Raw genomic sequence first — 21,314 nt, 5'->3', positions numbered from 1 at the left:
GATTCGGAGTCTCAAAAATCAGTTCCTCCATTTTTATGCTCATCACTACAGTGTTCCTCGTCTTTGTTTACTCATATTGTGCAGGTAGCAGTCGACCCTCAACTGCGCCCCCTCTGTGGAACAATTAGGCTAAAGCGCTAATTCATCTGCTTTATCCAGACCTGTCTTTTCCAAGCCCGAACCCCCCCTTTGCCGTCTCTTTCCTCCTCTCCTGCTGCAGCTCCTCATTCCTCTTTAGTGACAAAGGCAAGGAGAGCACTGAGTCATGACATCATAATTCACCAGCTCCTGTTTTCTCCGTTAAATCAATATCAGCGTGTCCGAGTCAAGGTTGTTGGCTGGCCTTCACAGCTCGCCTCTCCCAGCCTCTTTCTCGTGGAAAAAAAAAACGTATAAATTGTCCCTAAAATAATTAAGCCTTCAGATCTGTCACTGCCCTGTATTTTTTTTTTTTTTTTTTGGACCAGCTTCTGGCCTGATAAACAACACTGACGGAGCGCCAAGGTAATGCAGATGATAGAACTGACTGAGACTCTAAAGACGTACCTATCAGGACTTACCTTGAGTGACTTGGCTTTAAGAAGTCAGCATTATGAACTAAGCTTGAGGTACTTTTCTTTGTTGACTTGTGTTATTAGATTCAATAACTGAGAACTCGCTTTAAGGACTTGTTTTTAAAGACATGGCTATAAGAACGTTAGCGCTGAGCTTTTAAGGACTAGTCTTGGAGAACATGGCTCCAAAAACTGATGGAAAAGGACTTAGCATTAAGGACTTTGACCTCTCGCCTTTAAGAACTTCAGTTTAAGGAGTAGTCTTTCAGAACTTTGTTTAAGGGCTTGTCTTTATGGACTCAGCTTTAAGGACTTAAGTTTCTTTGAGCACCAGTCTGCAAGAACGCAGATGTAACGACTCGTCTTTGACAAAAGCTTCTCTTGAAGAATGTAGCTTTAAGCACTTCTCTGAGCACTGAAGAACTTCGATTTAATAGCAGTGTTTGAGGCCTTGTTCACGAGAACGTGACGACTGCGTACAACGAACTGGCGAGGGGACAGACATGAGGTCAAATAGGGCGAGGTGATCAGGGGCGACCAGGTGCAGGTGAGCGGAGACCCAGGTGCTCACAAGACAGGAGGGAGGGGCATGGCGCACGCACACGCACGCACACGCACACGCACACACACGCGCACCGAAACATGACGGACGGAGCGCTGAGCTTATCTTCCAATATCGTGGTTGTCTTTGCATTCGCGGTATTTGTATTATTTTGTTGAAAATAATCCATTTATATTATATTGTTTCTGACTAACATTGGGGTTGTTTTTGTGTGTGTGTTCTACTGCTATATTGCGTTTTTGTTGTTGTTTTTTAAAGCCATTGTTTGAATGGGTATCTCAGTGAAGAGGGTGTTCGAACGCACCACTGGTCCCCCGGTGGTAGCTTCACACCGGAGCCCGTGCGCCAAATAGTGGTGCCACAGGCTTATCGTTCCCAGGTCCTGAGTTTAGCTCGAGACCGTCGCATGTCCGGCCACCTAGGAATAAAAAAACAAACCAAAAAAAAAAAACATATCACCGTGTTCTTCGTTATCTCTTTTGGCCAGGACTAAGAGCCGACGTAGTGAAATTCTTGTCGTTCATGCCATATTTGTCAGATATCAGGTCAAGCGAATCAGAGGATTCCTGCAGCTCCATGGAGACCAATTCCTGTTATTGGAGAACCATTTGTACATGTCATCATGGACCGTGTGGGACCCCTTTCAAAAACAAAGTCGGGTCATGAATACATACTCACGACGATGTGTGCTTTTACCCGTTACCCAGAAGCAGTTCCCTTGCGTTCCTTGAGGGCTCGTGGTATTGTTAAGGCACGGATTCAATTCTTTTCTACTTTCGGACTCCCAAAACGAGTCCAAAGTGACCGGGGTTCCAATTTTATGTCTAATATCTTCGCCCAGTGCTTATCATCCATAGAGCCGAGGTGCCCTTGAGAGATTTCACCAAACCTTGAAAGGTTTACTTCGCAAGTTCTGCACTGCCAGGTGATTGGCCAGAAGAGGGACCAGAGGTCTTTTTCACCAGCAGATGGCTGCAGTACAGCGGGGTTTCTGTTCTTCCAATTCATACTTGGCCAGCGACTGGTTTCATAGCGGTTGGTCCCGCTGTTCAACGGTAGGAGGGAGAAGCCGTTTTCGTTAAATTCCTTTTCTCCTGTGTTGGGTTTAGGAGTGAGGTAAGCGGGTGTCTTTTGTTTTGGGAGCAGACGGATGGGGCTTGTTGAGCTTTGTTTTGGGTTTTTTTCGCAGTTGGTTACTAAACTGGACAACGCATAAACACGGTGAGCGCACTCACGCCGTTGCTGCCGTTGGTCACAGCTCTCACACACGCAGACGCCGCACGCAACCCCACCAGGCCCCGCCTCCAAAAGGCCCATGCAACTCCAGACGCTACAACACCGCCAGTATTTTCTATTCATTCTCTGTACAGTGCTCCCTAGCTATATCTAAGACTCCCATGTGAGTGAAAAGATATTTCTAATACTTCCGCGAGTCTAAATTTAGAGTCGCGCGCCTTCAGTGTAGTACCGCCTTGTGCCACCGCATGCCAGGGAGCACAGAGGTTTACTTGAAGAGATGCTTTGTGGTTAAGAGCAAGAAGAGGAGGCAGAGAAGGTCCCCAACTGAGCGCCACTAATGGTCAACGTTCCTGCAGAGCAGAGAGGATACGTTGACGCTTTGTGAGTGTAGCAGTTTTTTCAAGGTAGGAGTGACGATAAAAATCCGAAAGCAAGCACGCTTTGTCTCTTATTTAATCAGAATCGGACTCCTCTTTATTTGCCTAGTGTGTCAAAAACACACAAGGAATTTGTCTCGGGTGGTTGGAGCCGCTCGAGTACGACAGTTGATTGACTGTATATTGCAGTCCACCAACATCGCAGCAGACCGGGCGATGTGGCCGCTGCGCACATGTACATTGCCATGACGATGCGCAAACAAAATACTGTGCAGCCCTAATTTATATGGTTTCGCAGTGATAACGGCCTTCCAAGGGAAACCATTAACAATGTGGCCCACAACAAAAAACAGTTTGGCACCTCTGCTCTACACAACAATGATTATTATTATTATTATTTTTTTTTTTAAATGCAGTGCCACCTCAGGGTTGGAAGGTCACGGGCATTCGCTGTTGGTTTTTGGCATTGCCGCTTATGTGCGTACATTTCTTCTGATTCTCTGAATCTTTTGATATTATGAACGGTAGATGAGGAACAAATCCATAAATTCCTTGCAATTGTCGCTTGAGAAACATTGCTCTTAAACTGTTGGACTATTTGCTCACGCCGTTGTTGATGACCTGGCGAACCTCGCCCCAACCTTCCTTGTGAACAACTGAGCCTTTCAAGGTTTTTTTTGTTTGTACCCAATCATGACGAGCACCATTTTTGGTGTATTTAATTATGATTGTACCTTTATTTAACCAGGTAAGTCAATTGATCAGTTTGAACACGAACTATCTTGTCTTTGTAGTGTATTCGGTTGACTAGGATTTGAGAATCGTGGTAAGACGGGGAGATGAGAACCAGTCATGTGACTTTACTCCACATCCAAACTGCAACCACTCCCTTTGAAGCCAACTGCCTTGAAGATACATGCCCCTGGTAAATGTCTCCCTCTCGTGGGTCACCACAGTATTCTGTTTTCCACAACGGGCCTCCTTCATTGCAATTGAGGGTTGTAGGCCGATTTTCTCAAATTGACACTTTTTAAACTTGATTATAAGTCTTAATTTGGAAACTTTTTTGCAATACGCGAATGCGGAGGGGCCCCGCGATTGGGTTACCTTGATCCCCCAAATGACTAAATAGCCCCTGACTCAAGTACAGGGTGCGAGTACTTCTTCCGAGAGAGAGAAAGAGAGAGAGAGAGAGAGAGAGAGAGAGAGAGAGAGAGGAGGGAGGTGCCAGAGAGCTTGTGGGAGGTGGGAAAATAGAGTGTGATCGGAAGCGGAGAAAGTGCAGGCACACACGGGAGCCCCCCCAGCCCCCCCCCCCCCCCCCCCCCCCCACACACACACACAAAAAGCGCGTCGCCCTTCACTCGGCGCTGCAAAACAAAACGGCGCCTCCTCCGCACTGACGTCCGCCGAGAGACGCGCCGTGCTCCCCGGCCCAGCGGTCATGGCCACCACGCCTGAAGGCTGCCGCTGTCGGGGTGCGAGGCACCGCGGCGGCGGCGGAGGCGGAGGCGGCGGCGGCGGCGGCGACAGCATCCTCTACAGCATCCTCAAGAGTGACAGAGAGGAGCAACAACAGCAGCATGAAACACTGCACAACTTACTCCACAGCCACAGAACCTCCTCGTCCCCGCCCGCCGCCTCTTCTGGAGCCTCCGGGCCGGCGTGGCGGCTCCAGGAGCCCAGGCAGCAGCAGCAGCAGCAGCAGCAGCAGCACGGGGCGTGCTCCTGCGGGGCCACGCGGCGCCGCGGCGTCCTGCGCACCCCGCAGGTGACGTGCAAAGCCGCCTCCGCCATCCTGGTCAAGACGCTGCGCTTCGTCAAGAACGTGCCGTGCTTCAGGGAGCTGCCCGAGGACGAGCAGGTGGTCCTGATCCGGAGCGGCTGGGCGCCCCTGCTGGTGCTCGGGCTGGCACAGGACCGCGTGGACTTCGAGACCGCCGAGACCGTGGAGCCGAGCCTGCTGCAGCGGATCCTCACCGGGGCGCCCCAGAGCCCGAAACCGAGCCAGAGCCAGAGCCAGAGCCAGAGCCAGAGCCAGAGCCAGACCCAGACCCAGAGCCAGAGCGAGGCGGCGGCCGGTTCGAGTCCAGGCGCAGGAGCCGGCGTGTCCTTGGCCGACATCGAAGCCATTAAAGGCTTCCTGAAGAAGTGCTGGAGCGTGGACATCAGCACCAAGGAGTACGCCTACCTGAAGGGAGCCGTGCTCTTCAACCCGGGTACGTCCGTCGCTCCAGGCCCGGCTCTACGGGGGGGAAACTCTGCGCGCGTCACGTGAAAGGGGCACCCCAAAATTGCCGTCCCGAACCACACCCGTTTACAAAGTCATAAAAAAAGAACATCTTTGAAATTAGGTAGACTTTTCCTCCACTTTTGGATAAGCAGCCATCAAATTAATATTCACAAGACAGGAATTTTAATTGTATTTTTATTTGAGCACAATATCATGATGATGTGCCTTTCAAGTTCCCCCCCCCCCCAATATAGCAAGACAACAAATGACTAAAAATCAATACATTAACATTTGTGAAGAATGTATTTGAATTGACACATTTATGACTTTTTATATGCACTTTACTTTTCATTTATAAAATACGACATTTCACGAAATAATTCCAAGAAAGTGATCAAAAAGCTTCCCGAGAAAAGTGCCATTTGTCCACAATACAGGTAGTGCGTTCCTAAAGTTACTTTGCATTTATGTTTTTTTGTTTTCAATATGGAATGGCGGCGCTGCGTCTATTGATGCACGCGACTGTTAATACAAATATAATAGCAGAGTGACGCTGAATGACATTTTAATTATACTTATATATATATATATATATATATATATAATTTTTATTTTATTATATTCAAATTTAGTTTTATTACTTGTTATACTTAATGATTGAAAATGAACACACTGAATATTTTTTTTTTTTTTTCAATCATTGATTCTAATAATGTAATAATGTAATGTTTTATGTATTATATGAACCTAAAAATACAGTTTTGGACAAATGTCTTGTGGGAAAATGTCCATGGGTCAAACACACCATTTTTTTTTTTTATTCAAGTCAAACCGAAATATTGAACGTCGATGAAATTTATTTTGGAAGTGAATTGGCCACAATATTAGGCACACCTGTTACATAACATTTGAATAAACAAGGTATAAAAAAATGTAAAAAATATTCAACTAGTATTTTTTTAAAAAAAATCTATATCCAAATTTAATTGAATATTTTGTTATGCTTATTTGACTTTTTTTTTTTTTTTTAATAGATAAATAAATGCAGGTATACATGAAATGATGAACTCTAAATACATGTTCATTCCTCGAGAATGCATTTTCATCATATGTTCATTGTGTACTACGCGAGCAATATTTGGCGCGATTATGCTCGGCAAATGTCGTCGTCATCTTTTGTTGCAGAATTGTTGGTAATATTTGGTTCACCACGTGAAAGCGTGACGAGAGCAAACAAAAAAAAGCCAGTTGTCAGTATGATGCAGTGCAGTTTTACAATGACAATGACACACGCACACGCACGCACGCGCGCGCGCACACACACACTGTTATATGGATCGCTGAAGAAGTGCGCTGCATCCATCAAGATCAACATTTGGGAGCTTTTAGCTTGTGGAGTCGTGCGTAAGTTCCTCCCGAGTTTCCCCGCATCTCACCGAAGCTCGTCTTTCCAGACCTGGAGGGTCTTCGCTGCCTGCCGTACATCCGGTCGCTGCGGCGCGAGGCCCACCAGGCCCTCAACGAGCACGTGCGGCTGATCCACCGCGAGGACGCCACGCGCTTCGCCAAGCTGCTCGTCGCCCTGTCGGTGCTGAGCTCCATCAGCCCGTCGGCGGTGGCCCAGCTCTTCTTCAAGCCCATCATCGGCAGCGTCGACATCGAGGAGGTGCTCATGGAGATGTTCTACGGGAAGTAAGGAACCGCATCCCAGTTGAGGTGACCTTGCGGTTGCCTGATGTACTGCCCGTCGGCTCTTATTGGACCAGTAATTCTAAGCGCTTTCCCCCCCCTCCCCCCACAAAGGGACGAGTGCGCGTGAATGCTTCGAGTCATCATGGACGCCGCATCTAAAGCAGCCGCTGTAATTCCTAGCTTAACTTATTTGTTACATAAACTATTTTTCTAAAATAAACTCCCTGGAGTGTTGTTGTTCCACTGCTGTTCTTGACACACTTTCCACGGCGTCAGCTGACCTCCGGCCAGATAAACGGCTGATAAAACTCACGCGGTTCCCTTCAGCAAATTCGGGTCACAATGCTTGGGGCGAGCCGCTTTGTTTACGTTTTGATAAAGCTCCATTCTGACGAATGTGAACCTGCAGGATGCTGCAGTTCACTGGAATAAGCGCAACATTAGGAACACCTGCACAATGCAATGCAATGCAAAATGATCACCAAAATCCATATTCGTTACCTCCGTAAAGGCAGAATGGCGGATTCAGTTCGGATTCAGTGCCATTAGAACATGCGAGTGTACCTAATGAAGTGTCTTGTGTATGGACCCAAACAAAGTGCAACTCAAGACCACCAGAGTGCGACAACACATCCTTTTATAGGAAATATTCCACACCAGGTTTTGGATGGAAGCTGGGAAATGTTTCTCTTTTTTTTTTTAAGAAAACCAAAAATGACATCTTTAAAGTTATATTGTTGGATTTGTATTCAGGTTACTGTCGTTTTACATTTTTCAAAAAAAAAAAAAAAGTTCCTCAAAAAAAAAAAAAAAAAAAAAAAAAAATGTTGTTATGGCTTTTCCAATCTTATTCTACCGTGGCTGCAGGTGCCTCACCCCAACTGACTTTGAGTGAAAGGAAGGCTACACCCTGGACTGGCACATTAGGCCTTTTTTTTTAAAAAAACAAACAAAAAACCCTTTATTGCTATATTATGCATTTTTTCCAAAACGAAATCCAAATGTATCATACAATACACCATTTCCCCCCCAAAATATATGAATGTACAGCATTGCCATAATACCACACCTTAAAAAATGGGTATGACAATCATTTGATTTTTTTCCTTCAAAAAAAACTTTATTAATAGACACATTACACTTTCCCCCTCCCCCCCTCTGAAATGTGAATTTTTATTGTCATAAAAAATTGACTTCACAGAATGCTTTATCTCCCCGAAAACAAAACATTAAAACTTTTTTTTTATTATTGAGAAGGAAAAAGGATTTCACTGTCGTCATATATATATATATATATTCTTTTCTTGAAAAAAAAAAAACTTTATTGTCATGATATTACATTTTTCGTTCGACAAAATATAGCTATTGTTACAATGTGCTATCTTCTTTTCACAGTTGTATTGTCATAATATGTTGGATTTAAATTTTTTTTTTTTGTAATTGTTGACAGTATGACACTATTCAGACCCCCCCCCCCCCTTCAGTAAGGCCCTGATAGCCCTCTGAGATTCGAAGTGTATCGTCAGAGTGCTATTGTCATGACACGATGACAGCCCGGTGTGTTCGAAAAGCGGGGAAACTATTATTTTAGGTGGGACTAATAAAGTTGTTTTCAACAGTCGACATGGAGCAGTTCACTTCGAATTGTGTTTGAACGTACAATATTTGCATCCTGCAGTGCAGAAAGTGTTTTGGGCGAGTGCACACCAAGACAAAAGTGGCGAGTTGATGACGTTGTCGCGCTCGCGGAGGTCACATCCGAAGTGCAGATAGGACGGGATGCCGCGTCCCAAAAACTTTGTGCCCGTTAACGTCGTGTGCACGAATGTGGCGATGGCTTAAAAGCTGATACGCTGTAATCGAAAGCAACGCTTGATTTGGGATAGAAAAATGGAAATGGCCTTTACTGCTTGATTAGAAGGAAGTTCAGGGAATGACCTCTGGTTGCAGGCTCTCTCTCTCTCTCTCTCTCTCTCTCTCTCTCTCTCTCCCTCTCTCTCTCTCTCTCTCTCTGTGTGTGTGTGTGCGTGTGCGTAAGTAAGTCATGTCGGTGTGTACGTGTTCCTTTTAAATGTCACAAAGCAATAAGGAACATTTCGCATTACACAATGAACCAAATCACTTTCTAGTATTCACTTTTTAAATCACGACAACAATAATTGACTTTTAGAAAAAAAGACTAACTTTTTTTTATTATTATTAATCGAAAGACCTATATAATAATAATACTATATATATTTAAAAAAAATGTTTTGTAACTTTTTGTTTTTTTTATTGATATCATAATAATAGTCATCATAATATAATATATAGCTATTAGCTGGTTGAAACATTTGACGACAGAGCTACTCCACCCCCTGGTGGTCAAATGTAGGTAAGTGCTGTGAGTAATAATAATAAAAAAATATGAATCTTCTGTCTCCCAGTAAACGTCCAGCTGGGTGCCAACGTTCAACAGTCAACCTGTGTGTGTCTGTGTGTGTGTGTGTAGGACAACTGTATTTGTATGTTTTTGTGTGCGTGAATAAAAAGGACTTCCTGTTGTGTATCTGCTCCTGTTTACGCAAAGCAATGTGGACCAAAGTCTTGGGACGGACAGCATCCGCTCCACTTCAGGGTAGGGTGTCAAATTAGGGTTTGAATACAAGCTTAGGGATACAAGGTAGGGTTTCTAAACAGGGTTAGGGTTTCAAAACAGGTTTAGTGTTTCCAAGTAGGGTTTCAAAACAGGGTTAGGGTTTCAAATGAGCGTTTTAAAACAGGGTTAAGGCTTTAAAGTAGGGTTTCAAAACAGGATTAGGGTTTCAAATTCGGATTTCAAAATAGTGTTAGTTTTTCAAAGAAGCATTTCAAAACAGGGTTAGGGTTTCAATTTAGGGCTTCAAAACAGGATCGGGTTTTCGAAGTAAGGTTTTAAACATTGGTTAGGGTTTCAAATTAGGGTTTTAAAACAGGGTTAAGACTTGAAAGTAGGGTTTCCAAACTGGGTTTGGGTTTCAAAGACGGGTTTTACAATATGGTTAGGGTTTCAAAACAGACTTCGGCTTTCAAATGAATGTTTCAAGGCAGGGTTAGTGTTTCCAAGTAGGGTTTCAAAACAGGGCGAGGGTTTCAAATGAGGGTTTCCAAAGAGGGTTATGGTTTCAAGAAGTAAATGGACACGCAGGCATTTGTGTACACACTGTTAGCGTAATAAGTAAGTCCACTTTTGGGCTGTGTGCGCTTTTGTCCCACTTTTACTTTCACTTCTTGCCTCTGCAGACTGTTGTGTTGTTTACCATCCGCAATGTTGCCCGATGTGTGCGTGCAAGCCCAGGAGATGGCACCGTTTGGCGGTAGGCAAACAACCAGGACGGAAGACTCACAACGTTTATGAAGAAGACTTGCGCAAAAGTAGTGAGAAGACATCCTTTCGTGTCTTTGTCCACTTACTTGTCAATAGGCGCAGCGGGCGTTCCCGAGCAGGAAGTTCAAGTATCGATCTGAAGTGGGAGCCGGCTGCAAAGCTGACAGGAAGTCTGCTCGTTTTAATTGTCCAAATGACCACAGGATCTTCCGACAGACAGCACCATCGCTTTTTACGGGGTCATTGTGGTTTTACTTATTTTAAAGATGGACATATTGACCTGTACATACGGAGCATACTTACTTGATTTGTTTTATACTTACATGCTAAGGAACTCAATGACAAAGGCAATTGTACATGGCGCTTGTCCTCATCAGGGTCGCCGGGAACTTTACGACAGCACTTGAATTCATATGACACGCAGGCTTTACGTGCTTTTGCTTTCTGCTGTTTTGGTTAGCAACAGAGTTCAAATGAGCTCTTAGCACATCCGCCTCACAGTTCTGGGGACCGGGGTTCAATCTCTCCACACAGGCCCCGCAATGTTCTCCCCGTGCCTGCGTGGGTTTTCTCCGGGCACTCCGGTTTCCTCCCACATCCCAAAAACATGCGTGGGAGCTTATTTGAAGCTTCAGGGTGTACCCCTCCTCTCGCCCGAAGATTGCTGGGATAGGCTCCAGCACGCCCGCGACCCGCGCGAGGACAAGCGGAACGGAAGGTGAATGAATGAATGCATGAAATTGGCATTTAACTGACTTTTGACTTTTTTGTTTGGATGCAAATATTTGGGTCTGTGGAGTGCCGGCCCACCCATCGAGTGTAAAATTACACAACAAATGAAATGTTTTTTTTTTTTTTTTGCTCCCTATTTTTGGAAGTCTGTCTGTGAGCGAGCTGTTCGGAACTTCTGCCCTGATGTTACATAACAGTGAGGCTAATTTACACAATAACCACTGTGAGATATGATATCTTTGTCACTGCTTTAAACATCGCCTGAACGTTTTTTTGTCATGTGAGCAATTACTGACACACTTTATTTGAGCAAAAGATGATGAAGTGTTTCGAAACAACACCTAAGGTCAGGGCCAATGCGCCTGAGACAACAGATGGAAATGCCCCACACTTTGTGGGCAGAGTGAGACACAGGATAAAGGAAGATCGATCCCGGAAGAGGGAGATCGGTCTGGTGAGACTCTCATAAAACGATCTCCAGTGCACTGGATCACTTTTTGTTTCATTCTCAGCCTGATCATTAACTCCTTTCTCAAGATGATCAGCAAAAGAACCGGGTTTTGTTTCCAATAACAAAAAGAATAATAATACATTGCTCGACACTTTTTAGGGGGGCAAAACTAGCATCAAAGCCGCCACGTTGGCAACACCGTGCAGCCCTCACTTTGGCGGAGTGCCGCCTCTGGTCGTCATGGTAACAAAAGCGGTAGTTGGCATTCGCATGATACGGAACTCGACGCCCCCCTTGACCGAGTGCGAAAAATTGCACGTGTGTCCTTCAAAGTCAGTGTGTGAACAATAGCGTCGGTGAGCGGAGGAAATATAAAAGAGTCATTCAAGCAAATGGCAATGAAAAGACGTTTTTTTTGCTCATTAGACGTGTAAAGTGTCTAGCGCCACCTGGAGGTTTACACAAAAGGGGAGGCCTGCAGAGGAAATCAAAGTTGTTTTTAATGTGCAGTGAGAAAGTATAAGGGCAACGGATCATGATTTGTGTTCCTATAAAGATAGACATTTCTCTCCGCGTGAAAATTGTGTTTATATATTGATATAAATATCTATATTATATATAGAATACATATCTATTTGCTATGCATACTCAAAAAAGTCACACCTTCAAATATATCTAAAGTCTTTTCCCCCAAACACAAATGTACTCTTTTTCTTGCCTTAAACATGAATTATTGTTACATAGGAAACCAAAGCAGTTATCAGAATGTGACTATTGTTTTTTTTTTTCCTTTTAAAAACAAACAAACAATGAAAAATATTTGAGTTTATGTGGGATTCAAAAGTCGTGTAGAAAACACTGAAATGTCCTCCCTTGGTGGATGAAGCAAAAATGTGACTCCTCAGGCAACCGCTTATAAAAATAGAGTTATTTTTTTTAAAATAATCTACACTTTCTTTTTTTTCTAAGGTGAGGCATTCTCAAACAGCGTCTCGAATAGAAAATACCAAACGTCGTCTTCGTCGTCGTCTTCTGCTGCGGGGAGCTGATTGGTGTGGACAAGCCCCGCCTCCTTCTTCTCAGCCCCTCACTTTTTATTTTTGCATATTCTATGATTTTAGTTGTTGTTGTTGTTGTTGTTGATATTCCTTTTTTGTTGTTGTTTTTTTGTTTTTTTTAAAAAAGAAGATACACCTTTTACAGGTCAAAAGACACCAAAAAGAAGTCGTTACAGCTCCTGGAAGCTGATAAAATGTCCAGGAAAACCTAAAAAGAATACAAAGATTTTAAATGAAAGAGTACACTGCATAACTGGCTTTGCAAACAAGCACATGGGCATTAAAGCAGTAAAAAAAGAAAGAAAAGTGATAAAAAATATACACCTCTGGAAGTTAAATCAAACTCCTAGGATGGAGAAGGCAACAGACGTGTGAATGAGAAAACATAAGAGGAATGCTACAAATGAACGGCGAAATATGTACATTAGACCCTGTTTTCCTTTCGCGGGGATGGAAGTGTGTGTGCGTGTGTGTGTGTGTGCGCGCGCGCTCTTCCACGTGAGTGTCCTTTGATGATTACAAATCTCCACGTAGAAAAGAACCCTTAACAGAGCGTCCGTGGAAAACTTAGTCTCCCCTTGAGAAAGCAAAAAAAAAAAAAAAACCCAAAAAACAAAACGAAAAAAAAAAGGACTGGCGGCCCGTCGACTCTGCGGCGGGTTACCAGATGACGCTGGAGATGCTGGTCTCGCGGGGCAGCAGGGGCAGCATGGCGTTGTTGGCGTGCGCCTCCTCCAGGCTGTGCTCGCGGCTCTTCCCGGGCGGCCTCTGCCCGTTGAGCAGCGTCAGGGGGATGTTGCAGTAGGTGTGCTGGCTCCCCAGCGACGACAGCGGCGGCAGGGTGCCCCCCGCGGGCACGTCGTACTCGTAGCTGCGGTAGTAGTGTTTCTGCCTGACGGTGGTGTGGTAGGAGTTGTGGAAGGACGAGCGCAGCTCCGGGTGGGCGGTGGCCATGGCGGTGGAGGTGGCCGCCGCCATGGAGATGGCCGAGACGGTCTGCAGCTCGCCGAAGGCGCCCCGCTCGCTGACGTCCAGCGCCGGCTCGTGGCCCAGCATGGGCTCGGTGCGCCTGAAAGGCATCTCGTACTGCAGCTGCTTCCAGAACTTGGAGTGTAGCTTGTTGCTCTTGGGGCCGCGCCACTTGATGACGGTGAGGGTCTTGATGGTGTGCTTGAGGGCCTCCACCTCCTGGTAATTCATGATGCCGCGCAGCTCGGCGCACTCGATGAGGATCACCTTGATCTCGCCGGTGACCAGCATGTTGCGCAGGCGCGTCTCCAGCTCGAAGATGCTCCAGCCGCGCCGCACCACGTAGTTGGGCGTCATGACGATGATGAGCCGCTTGCTCTGATCCACGCAGCGCGCCACGTCCTCGATGTAAGCTGCGGGAAACGGGAAGGCTGGTCAAAAAAGACGTTCCGGCGGTGGCATCGTGGAAGGGGTTTTCTTGTTGCAGGACGAGGGACAACACTGAACAATACACACACGCACAGTTGGACACGAGACAACAGCCCGTTTCGCGCCAGACATCTACGTCACATTTTCACCGGGGGGTTTGAAGTCGGCCTGCTTCCGACGCACAATTACCCCCCCCCCTCCGCATATTGGCACTTCACTATTTATGAATTCACGTGTAGCGGACCACCGCAATTTGCGAGTAGCGAAAATCTGCAGTTAATCGACGCCCACAACTATTTTTTTTTAACCCCCAATTTCAAGTTTGGTGAACCCATAAAAAAAATAAATAAATAAAAATAAAATAGAAAAAAAAAACGAAATACTAAAATTGAAAAAAAAAAAAAGTCAAAAAATTGTTTTAAAATTTGAAAAAAATATCCGCACATAGGCGATTCCACACTATGCAGGTGTCTACTGTCTTTGTTTAGTCCCCCCCCCCCCGTGGAATATATGCACACCTATAATCAATTGGTGTGCCCTTTCTGACATCCTCAACATGCCATCAGATGCCAGCTAAGCCCAGTAGTAGTACCGTAATTGGTTTCTCACGTTATTTCACAATTTGTGTCAGGGCTCGGTCCCCATCTCCAAAAGCAATCGTCCGTGTCCCAGATGCTAAGCATGCGATTATCTGAATGCGCCGAACCACGACGGCTGTACGAGTGTTCTTGTCAATACGCGGCGTCGCATTACTGCAACGATGTCAAGTGATGGGGCAATGAGTAGGTCCGTTCTAATCGTCTCAGTTCTTCATTGATCTTCAAATAATCTACTAGTTGTGTTTAAGGAAGAACCCTATTGCTTTCGAGTGCCACTCATCATTTCAGGGCCATCAATTTGTCACTATCGGCCACAATTTGCGACCCACATTCTTCTTAAGGACTTTGAAGCGATTACAGGGGCCCTTGAGTAACGACATTCCCGACATTGTGAGCTTGTGAACGGCATCCGACGACGGCGTAAAAACACGTCAACGCGCTGGACAAGAAGGCGCCGCCGTACTTACTGTTTTGAATTTGATGTACCGAAAGCATACCACGTTTGCATACCGACACATTCCGCCGTACGGGCGAATTTGGGTCACGTTGAAACCGGAGGAACGGAACCGAGGAAATGCAAGGACACCTGTATTGTTCCGTACCGATGAAACAACACCTAATGTGGGTTTGCTGGCGCTAGGGGACCAATTTTCTCCAGATAACCCACCCAAGATGGTTGAAGGTTTTATCACATAGTCTTCAATTTACTGGCGTCTCTGTTGCGACCAATCAGTTCCAAGTTTGGATCCATAAATCAGAGCGATTGTCTTTTTAAGGCTTTGGCAGAGAAACATGTTTTTCTCTTACTGGAGTAAGGGACTGTAGCTTCAAGGCAAGCAAAATATTGTAAGCATAAAAATGCAGCTGATAGAAAATTGTGAGGTTGAACAGTGGTCGTTTGGGTCACATATCGACCGCCTCTAAAATCAATCGCTCGTGCCTCGTGGTACAATTGTGTTTGACCAAAATGTGTAGAAAAATGTTTGAACATGGAGTTAGAAGTGAACTTAGCTGATCTCGCTTGCTTACTAGTAAGTGATGAACTTTTTACACTAAAATGTTACTTAAAACATTGTCTGCACAGTGAACAAAATTTGGCCAGGTTCGATTTCAATTATTTCCTATGGGCAAATGGGGGGGGGGGGGGGGTTCCCCTGTTATATTGCGTTCGCCAACGACAGATTTTGTTTGTGTGTGGAAAGTATCTCCAGGTACTTGTCCGTCGTAGAATTTCTGCTATATTGCAGAAATCTGCAGTTTATACTGATTGTTTTTTTATGGGTTTACCGATTCTTAACTTGAAAACAAATACATACTGTTTAAAATGCAACCAAAAGTCAGTATGAATATAAAATAATGATCCTTTAAGCAGTTTCATGATTTCAAAAACATATATTGAATATGTTCAAATCTGTTTCAAGCGTGTGGAAGTAATAAAACTTTATAAACTGCTGTTTATAAAAACAACAACTTTTGAATATGGTCTTACTATGTCAGATTTTCATCTATTTGCAAGTGAGTCTGGAACATATTGCTTGCGATAAATGAGCGTTCACTGTCAATTCTAAAGCGCATCTTCTTTTTTTTTTTTTTTTCCCGTCTTGCAAGCAGTTTCAAGCGTTTGTGGTGATTAATGTGGGGTGTCAGCAAATAAAGGGCGGATCCAAAGAAAAGGTTGCACAATGAATAGCAGGAGGTGACTGACTAAGCTACAAGTTCAAGTGGGGTACACACATACCGATAATCGGCCCTGATTTGCGCACCCCCCGCCCCCTTCCGATCAAAGGAGCGATTGTCGCATACCTCTAGAAGATTATCCTGAGTGATCATCCTGTAGGGAGCACAATAAAAATGACGAGAAGCGTTTGAACAGTAACAGTTAGCCTAGATTACTGTATTTTCCCTCTACTACTACAACTACTACCACGACTGCTTGTGCTCTTCTTCGCTTGATTTTCTGGCTGTCTGGACGCTCTCTTCTGCCCATCACAGGACAGTCTTGGTACTACACCAGACGTGGTTGAGGGTAGTTCTCCACCAACTCAGTTGTTGGTGGAGATATGTGTGTGGTGTGCTGTGCTGTGCTGTGCTGTGTCTCAAGTACACCACACAAAACAAAGATCAGCAAGTATTTTTTTTGTTTGTTTGCCCTCCGTCTGTGAGGGAACATTTAAAAAATTGGTATGTGTGTACCCTGGCTAAAGTTGAGGTTCCTCTATCTGTATTGTCCCGTGATGATTTAAACTTGATGATTGTTGAGCATGTAAAAACATTCGAGGGCAAAGTACCTCCAAAGAGCCGCGTGTCATCCTGGTAATGCTCAGTGGTGAGACCTAAACATAAACATGTTGACATTCAGGTCAAGAACACACAACACAGGACACGCAAACACATGCTCGACACAAGAACAGCGTTCGTCAAAGTTGCCTCATCTGCTCTCATTGATCTCTCATTTCACGTTTGATTCGATCACAAGCCCCTCGATTGGACATTCATCCGCCGTGATTGCTTACGCTGGCAGTCATTTTGCTTTGACTAAAAGGAAAGCGGCAGCGCAGTCAGCGACGACTCGGAGCCTCCAACACATTTCCTACTGATGTTTAATTCTGTATGGTCCGACCAGGACGTGTTTGCGTTTCATCTGTTCCGCATGAAGCCGACAGCACAAACACGTTGCATCGCTGGTAACTAGAGCACGCTATGTGCTAGTGCCTCAGACAGCCTCCCAAGCACCGAATATGTTCAGATGGAATTTTTAGTGGTTAAAAAATGCATGGGCCGAGGCACGCAAGATGAGAAATGTGGTCAGCTTCCAACGTGCGCCGTATGACACTCGACAATAAACATTCCAGGAGAAGCGAGGGGGGCTTTGAAGCCTTGAGGAACAATGTCCGCAAAACACGAGACAAAAACCCAAAAGACACAAAAACACTCAACATGAAAAGGCGCGACAGCATCGACCAAAGCAACTCGCCGCTTACTTCCGGTTGGAATGAGGTCCCGGTCGGGGATGAAGAGTTTGTAGCCGTAATGCTTCTCCAGCACGTCAGGGAGAATCTCCAGGGCGAAGCGTTCCTCCTCCCGGGTCTCCTGGCTCCACTGGTCAGGGTCCACTTTGGTGTAGGACAGGTAGGCGTCATAGTCCTTGTTTTCTGGAAGAACAAGAGGGGCTTTTATATTGCGTCAATTTCCACATCTAACGCCGGGCCTCTCGAGGTCTGTCGGACCTGAGGCCAACGTCTCCAACGTGTGTCGGTGTTAAGACGAGGCCAATCGATGTTTCACGCGCGGCTTCGGCTTTGTGCAGGAACACTCTCTATATTCACAGGTTATTGTTTTACGGTCAAGGGGGAAAAAATCAATACTGGCCATATTGGGGGGAATCCAGGCTGTCGGCTGCATTCTACACGCGACTATAAGGTCACTGTAGCCAATTAGGAGGCTGAAGAAAATCATTTCCATAGAAGGCACAAACAATAACAACAAAGGAAAACCAAGAAATAATCCTTTTTCACATTAAATCTGACTGCCATGTCGGTCGGTGCCTCAGCAGCCAAGAAGCTCACAGCACGTCACTGGCTGAGGATGTGACACCAGTTGCCAGGGCGATGGCAACACACCGCAAGTAAGCCCTTTAATGCAAACTCGGGGAAGCAACATCTTCACAATGCACACATTCCTGTGGTGAAATTGGTGGAGGAGATACAGAAATGATTTCCCACAAGGCGGCGGAACGACGCGAACAGGCAGAAAATAGACGACCGGAACAAAGTATTAGTTGTGACATGTTCAGTAAGTCCTCGTCATTATTCTCAGCGGAAGCTGGAATACGGGCCAACCGAAAAGGAAAGAGGGGCTTTTTCACCAAGTCTTTGAGGAACACGTTCCGCTTTGAAACGACCGGAGAGGAAGGCCACGTCGGGCTGCTTGCGCTCAGCAGGACGGCAACATCAAACGCGCCGTCTCAAAATAGCAACCGACCTTGCAAATTAACCACCTAGCAAAGTTGCGGGAATCAAAACAGCTTGTACCGGCGCGCCCCCGACGCTATGACTTCATCATGCGAAAGTTTTTTTTGGACAACAAAACAATGTTTCATCCACGACTCACGAGCTTGACAGAACGTGTGAAAAGGACGGAATTTTCAAAAAGACGATTCCGAAAGCGAGCGCGTTCTGCAGAGGAAACAAAAAGTTCACAAGAATGCCAATTCAGCAACTGTGGACATTTTTGCCTGAGCTCTTTCATCAGAATAAGACCACCCCAATAGAACTAGAGTCAGCGTGGCAGAAGGCGTCGTTATCTAAAGCCGCACCCCCGCTTATATTTCAACATTTGTACACAGACGGCAAGGTGTCTTTGGTACCTTTCGTCGGAATTCTGTAAGGTGCCACACGAATATTAAAAACACTCCAGTGCCTGTCTTGTAGCGGTATGGTCATCTACATCAGCTTGTTCTAAAATAAACGGAGCAACCTAAAATTTCAAGGTAATGTCAGATAAAATGACACAGCGGCAATTTTCGTATTGTGCTCCAATCGGAGCCCAAGGGAAAGCGTCGATTTTCTGAAATGTCGATTGCAAATAACTAATAAAATCATTTTCTGCTTGTCAGGATATTCCTGTTTTGTTCATCAAATAAACATATTTCTAAACAATAAGATATAGTTTCTTCTTCACTGATTGAAAATAAAAGCCAGTTCTCAATGGGGTCGAAACAGAAACATTTGCATGTCAAATACGTTGGTAGGATGAAAATGAATGCCGACCATTCAGAAAATGCAAAATAGCGAATTTGAAAACTGATGAATTAAAGAAACAATCCCATTGCTAATAGAATCGAAGTGACATCGGTCAGCACTCCCGATTCTGAAGGCGACTGGACTGACGTGGCCGTGCAAAGATGCTGAAATCTGATCGGGCAAACAAACGACGTAACAATGTAACAACCAAAAAAGGCCACCAAATGAAAAGAATACATTTTGGGGGATCAATTCATACAATGTCAGGTAGAAAATATTAGGATTCAGGTTGTAAACGCGGGGTCAGTGCTTCTTGTTCGGCCCACCGCTGGAATATTTGTAGCGCATTTCAAGCTTTCAAGAAAGGGAAAATGCCGTTTACCCCCGTCCGGGTCATCACTGCCGAAGTGCCGCCTGTAGAAGAGCATCAGCTCAATCCTGTAGCATTTGTAGAGCGAGACGAGGAAGATGAGCAGCAGCAGGATGGCCCCGAGACCCCCGGCCAGCTCCACCGTGTACATGAGCTCTGCTGAGGAACACATACGCATACGCACACACACACACACACACACACACACAAGGCATTGTTTGATTTTTTTGGGGGAACCTGTTGTCCATTATTCGCTCCCCCAATTCAATGTTTTTGCGCTCAGGCCAAGCCCCGTCTAATATGAAAGTAATTGTGTCGGCGCCATCTTGTGGCACCATGCTGCCAAGGAACTGAGGAAGTGAGTCGAGGGGCTTCATTTCGACAAAAGTAGTGCTTTGCCCTCATCTTGAGGCATCTATGGGCAATTAGAAACATCGCTTACTCGCGGTGGGAATCGGGGCGAAGTTGTAGACCAGGACTGAAGGTTTTACTCTTGACGTGGTCCCCGATGGCCTTTGTGGGGGCTCTGGTGCCTTTTACGGGGGCTTCAGAAGGAAGCGCGGGTTCATTACCTTGCGTGAGGTTACTTTGACATGGTCACGGGTTGACTGACCTTGACCTTGACCTTGACCAGGACCAGGACCAGGACCAGGACCAGGACCAGGACCAGGACCAGCCCCCCACTGAAAACGCGGGATCGTTTCTGTCAGATAGTTTTGGATCCTTTAACAATAGACTCAAATGTCTGAAGCGAACTTTAGCGCTGACATTTTTGAGAAGTAGCGCGTGTGTAGGACATCCACATTTACAATTCTACTGAATTCAGCATTTTCTTCGTACAAATGTCCCTCTTTTGATTCGGGCCTCAATTCTAAGTAGCTGGGCTTCCGGATACGCAACTTAAAGCTGACAGTCATCCACTCGGTTACGTCTTCACTCCCCGGACCGAAGCGTCATCGGTATCGGGGGAAGCTAAGCTCCCGGCGAGGCGGCATCCGTCATCGGCGGGCGGACGCGAGAGGCTCACGGGTGCGGGAGAGATGACGGCGCACGGGGGAGCCCAAGACAAATAGAAAGCGATGAGCAGAAAGTGGATTCATTTGGTCGGCGCGGCGGTGAAACAGCGCTGAGCTCGGGCCGCCTTCCACGTCGGGCATTTTAAAAACGAGACGGCTGGCTTTCCTCGCGGCACCGACGTCCCTCCGGTCTTTGCCGCTTATAATGACCGCCCCCCCCCGCCCCCGCCGTACTCCTCCGCCCCCCTCGCTGCATTTCTCCGCTCATTCCTCTTCTCTATTATCTCCTCCCAATCTCCCCAGCGTCTTCGCATGGGGAGGGATGACTTATGTTGTGAATTAAAGCAGCGTTTACCTGCTTCCCTCCGCAAAACAACTTCTGCACTTTCAATCTTTGTCGGCGAAGGCCCCGGACGGCTGCCGCCGGAAGCGTTTGCGCTCTTTGTATTAGCACATATTAGGTCCACTACAAAACCACAGCTATTTTAGACGTCGTGCCAGGTCGATAAAAGAAAGAATTGAAGTCAAGATAATTGTAAAAAAACGGCGCGAGCTTCAGCGTCGAAATTGGGAAGGCATAGCGACTCGTCGATGAGTATTTTATTTCTTTACTACAATGGCTAACTTCTTTTTACACTTGTTGACAATTAAGCATGCCGAGTGAGCCGTCACACGTACGCAATCAACATTTGATCATTCCACATTTAACGAGTGTTGTGTTGTTTATACTCCCTTAAATTAAGAAATGTCCTCAACAGTAAACAGCAAATATATAGCACATCTTCATAAAATGACTTGAAATTTGATCTTTCATCTCATAGAATTAGAGAATTTCAAAAAGGTGCTCCAGTGTCTTGGACTGTATCGTTCCACTAAATCAGCAGTCAAAGTGGCTCGGACAATTTCATTCGGCAGAAGTGGTTGCACGAGACAGCTGGGAAGTTT

The 21,314-nt window shown here is 45.6% G+C and overlaps 2 protein-coding genes across 2 annotated transcripts in view; one reads left to right on the top strand and one right to left on the bottom strand.

Annotated features, from left to right (window-relative positions):
- The first annotated feature begins 3,955 nt into the window (after nucleotides 1-3,955).
- Nucleotides 3,956-8,248, top strand: nr0b1 (nuclear receptor subfamily 0, group B, member 1). Its single transcript, XM_061692439.1, has 2 exons — nucleotides 3,956-4,951; nucleotides 6,420-8,248. The coding sequence occupies exons 1-2, from the start codon at nucleotides 4,177-4,179 to the stop codon at nucleotides 6,659-6,661; spliced, it is 1,017 nt and encodes a 338-aa protein (XP_061548423.1). The 5' UTR covers nucleotides 3,956-4,176; the 3' UTR covers nucleotides 6,662-8,248.
- Nucleotides 8,249-12,904: 4,656 nt separating this feature from the next.
- The window catches only part of il1rapl1a (interleukin 1 receptor accessory protein-like 1a), a 188,068-nt gene continuing 179,658 nt past the window's right edge, over nucleotides 12,905-21,314 (bottom strand). The window contains exons 9-11 of the mRNA XM_061692438.1: nucleotides 19,366-19,512; nucleotides 17,223-17,393; nucleotides 12,905-13,626 (exon numbers count right to left, since the gene is read on the bottom strand). Of these exons, the coding sequence (XP_061548422.1) occupies nucleotides 12,905-13,626; nucleotides 17,223-17,393; nucleotides 19,366-19,512 (1,040 nt within the window). The remainder of the gene's footprint in view (nucleotides 13,627-17,222; nucleotides 17,394-19,365; nucleotides 19,513-21,314) is intronic.

This window comes from Phycodurus eques, chromosome 12 (assembly GCF_024500275.1).
Source record: "Phycodurus eques isolate BA_2022a chromosome 12, UOR_Pequ_1.1, whole genome shotgun sequence".
Classification (NCBI taxonomy): domain Eukaryota; kingdom Metazoa; phylum Chordata; class Actinopteri; order Syngnathiformes; family Syngnathidae; genus Phycodurus; species Phycodurus eques.
The sequence above is the reverse complement of the archived record's forward strand: the minus strand, read 5'-3'. Positions and strand labels throughout refer to the sequence as shown.

Coding starts and splice junctions, on each gene's coding strand:
- nr0b1 (XM_061692439.1), top strand. CDS start 4,177: ATGGCCACCACGCCTGAAGGCTGCCGCTGTCGGGGTGCGAGGCACCGC. Junction 4,952..6,419: donor AGCCGTGCTCTTCAACCCGG/GTACGTCCGTCG, acceptor TCGTCTTTCCAG/ACCTGGAGGGTCTTCGCTGC.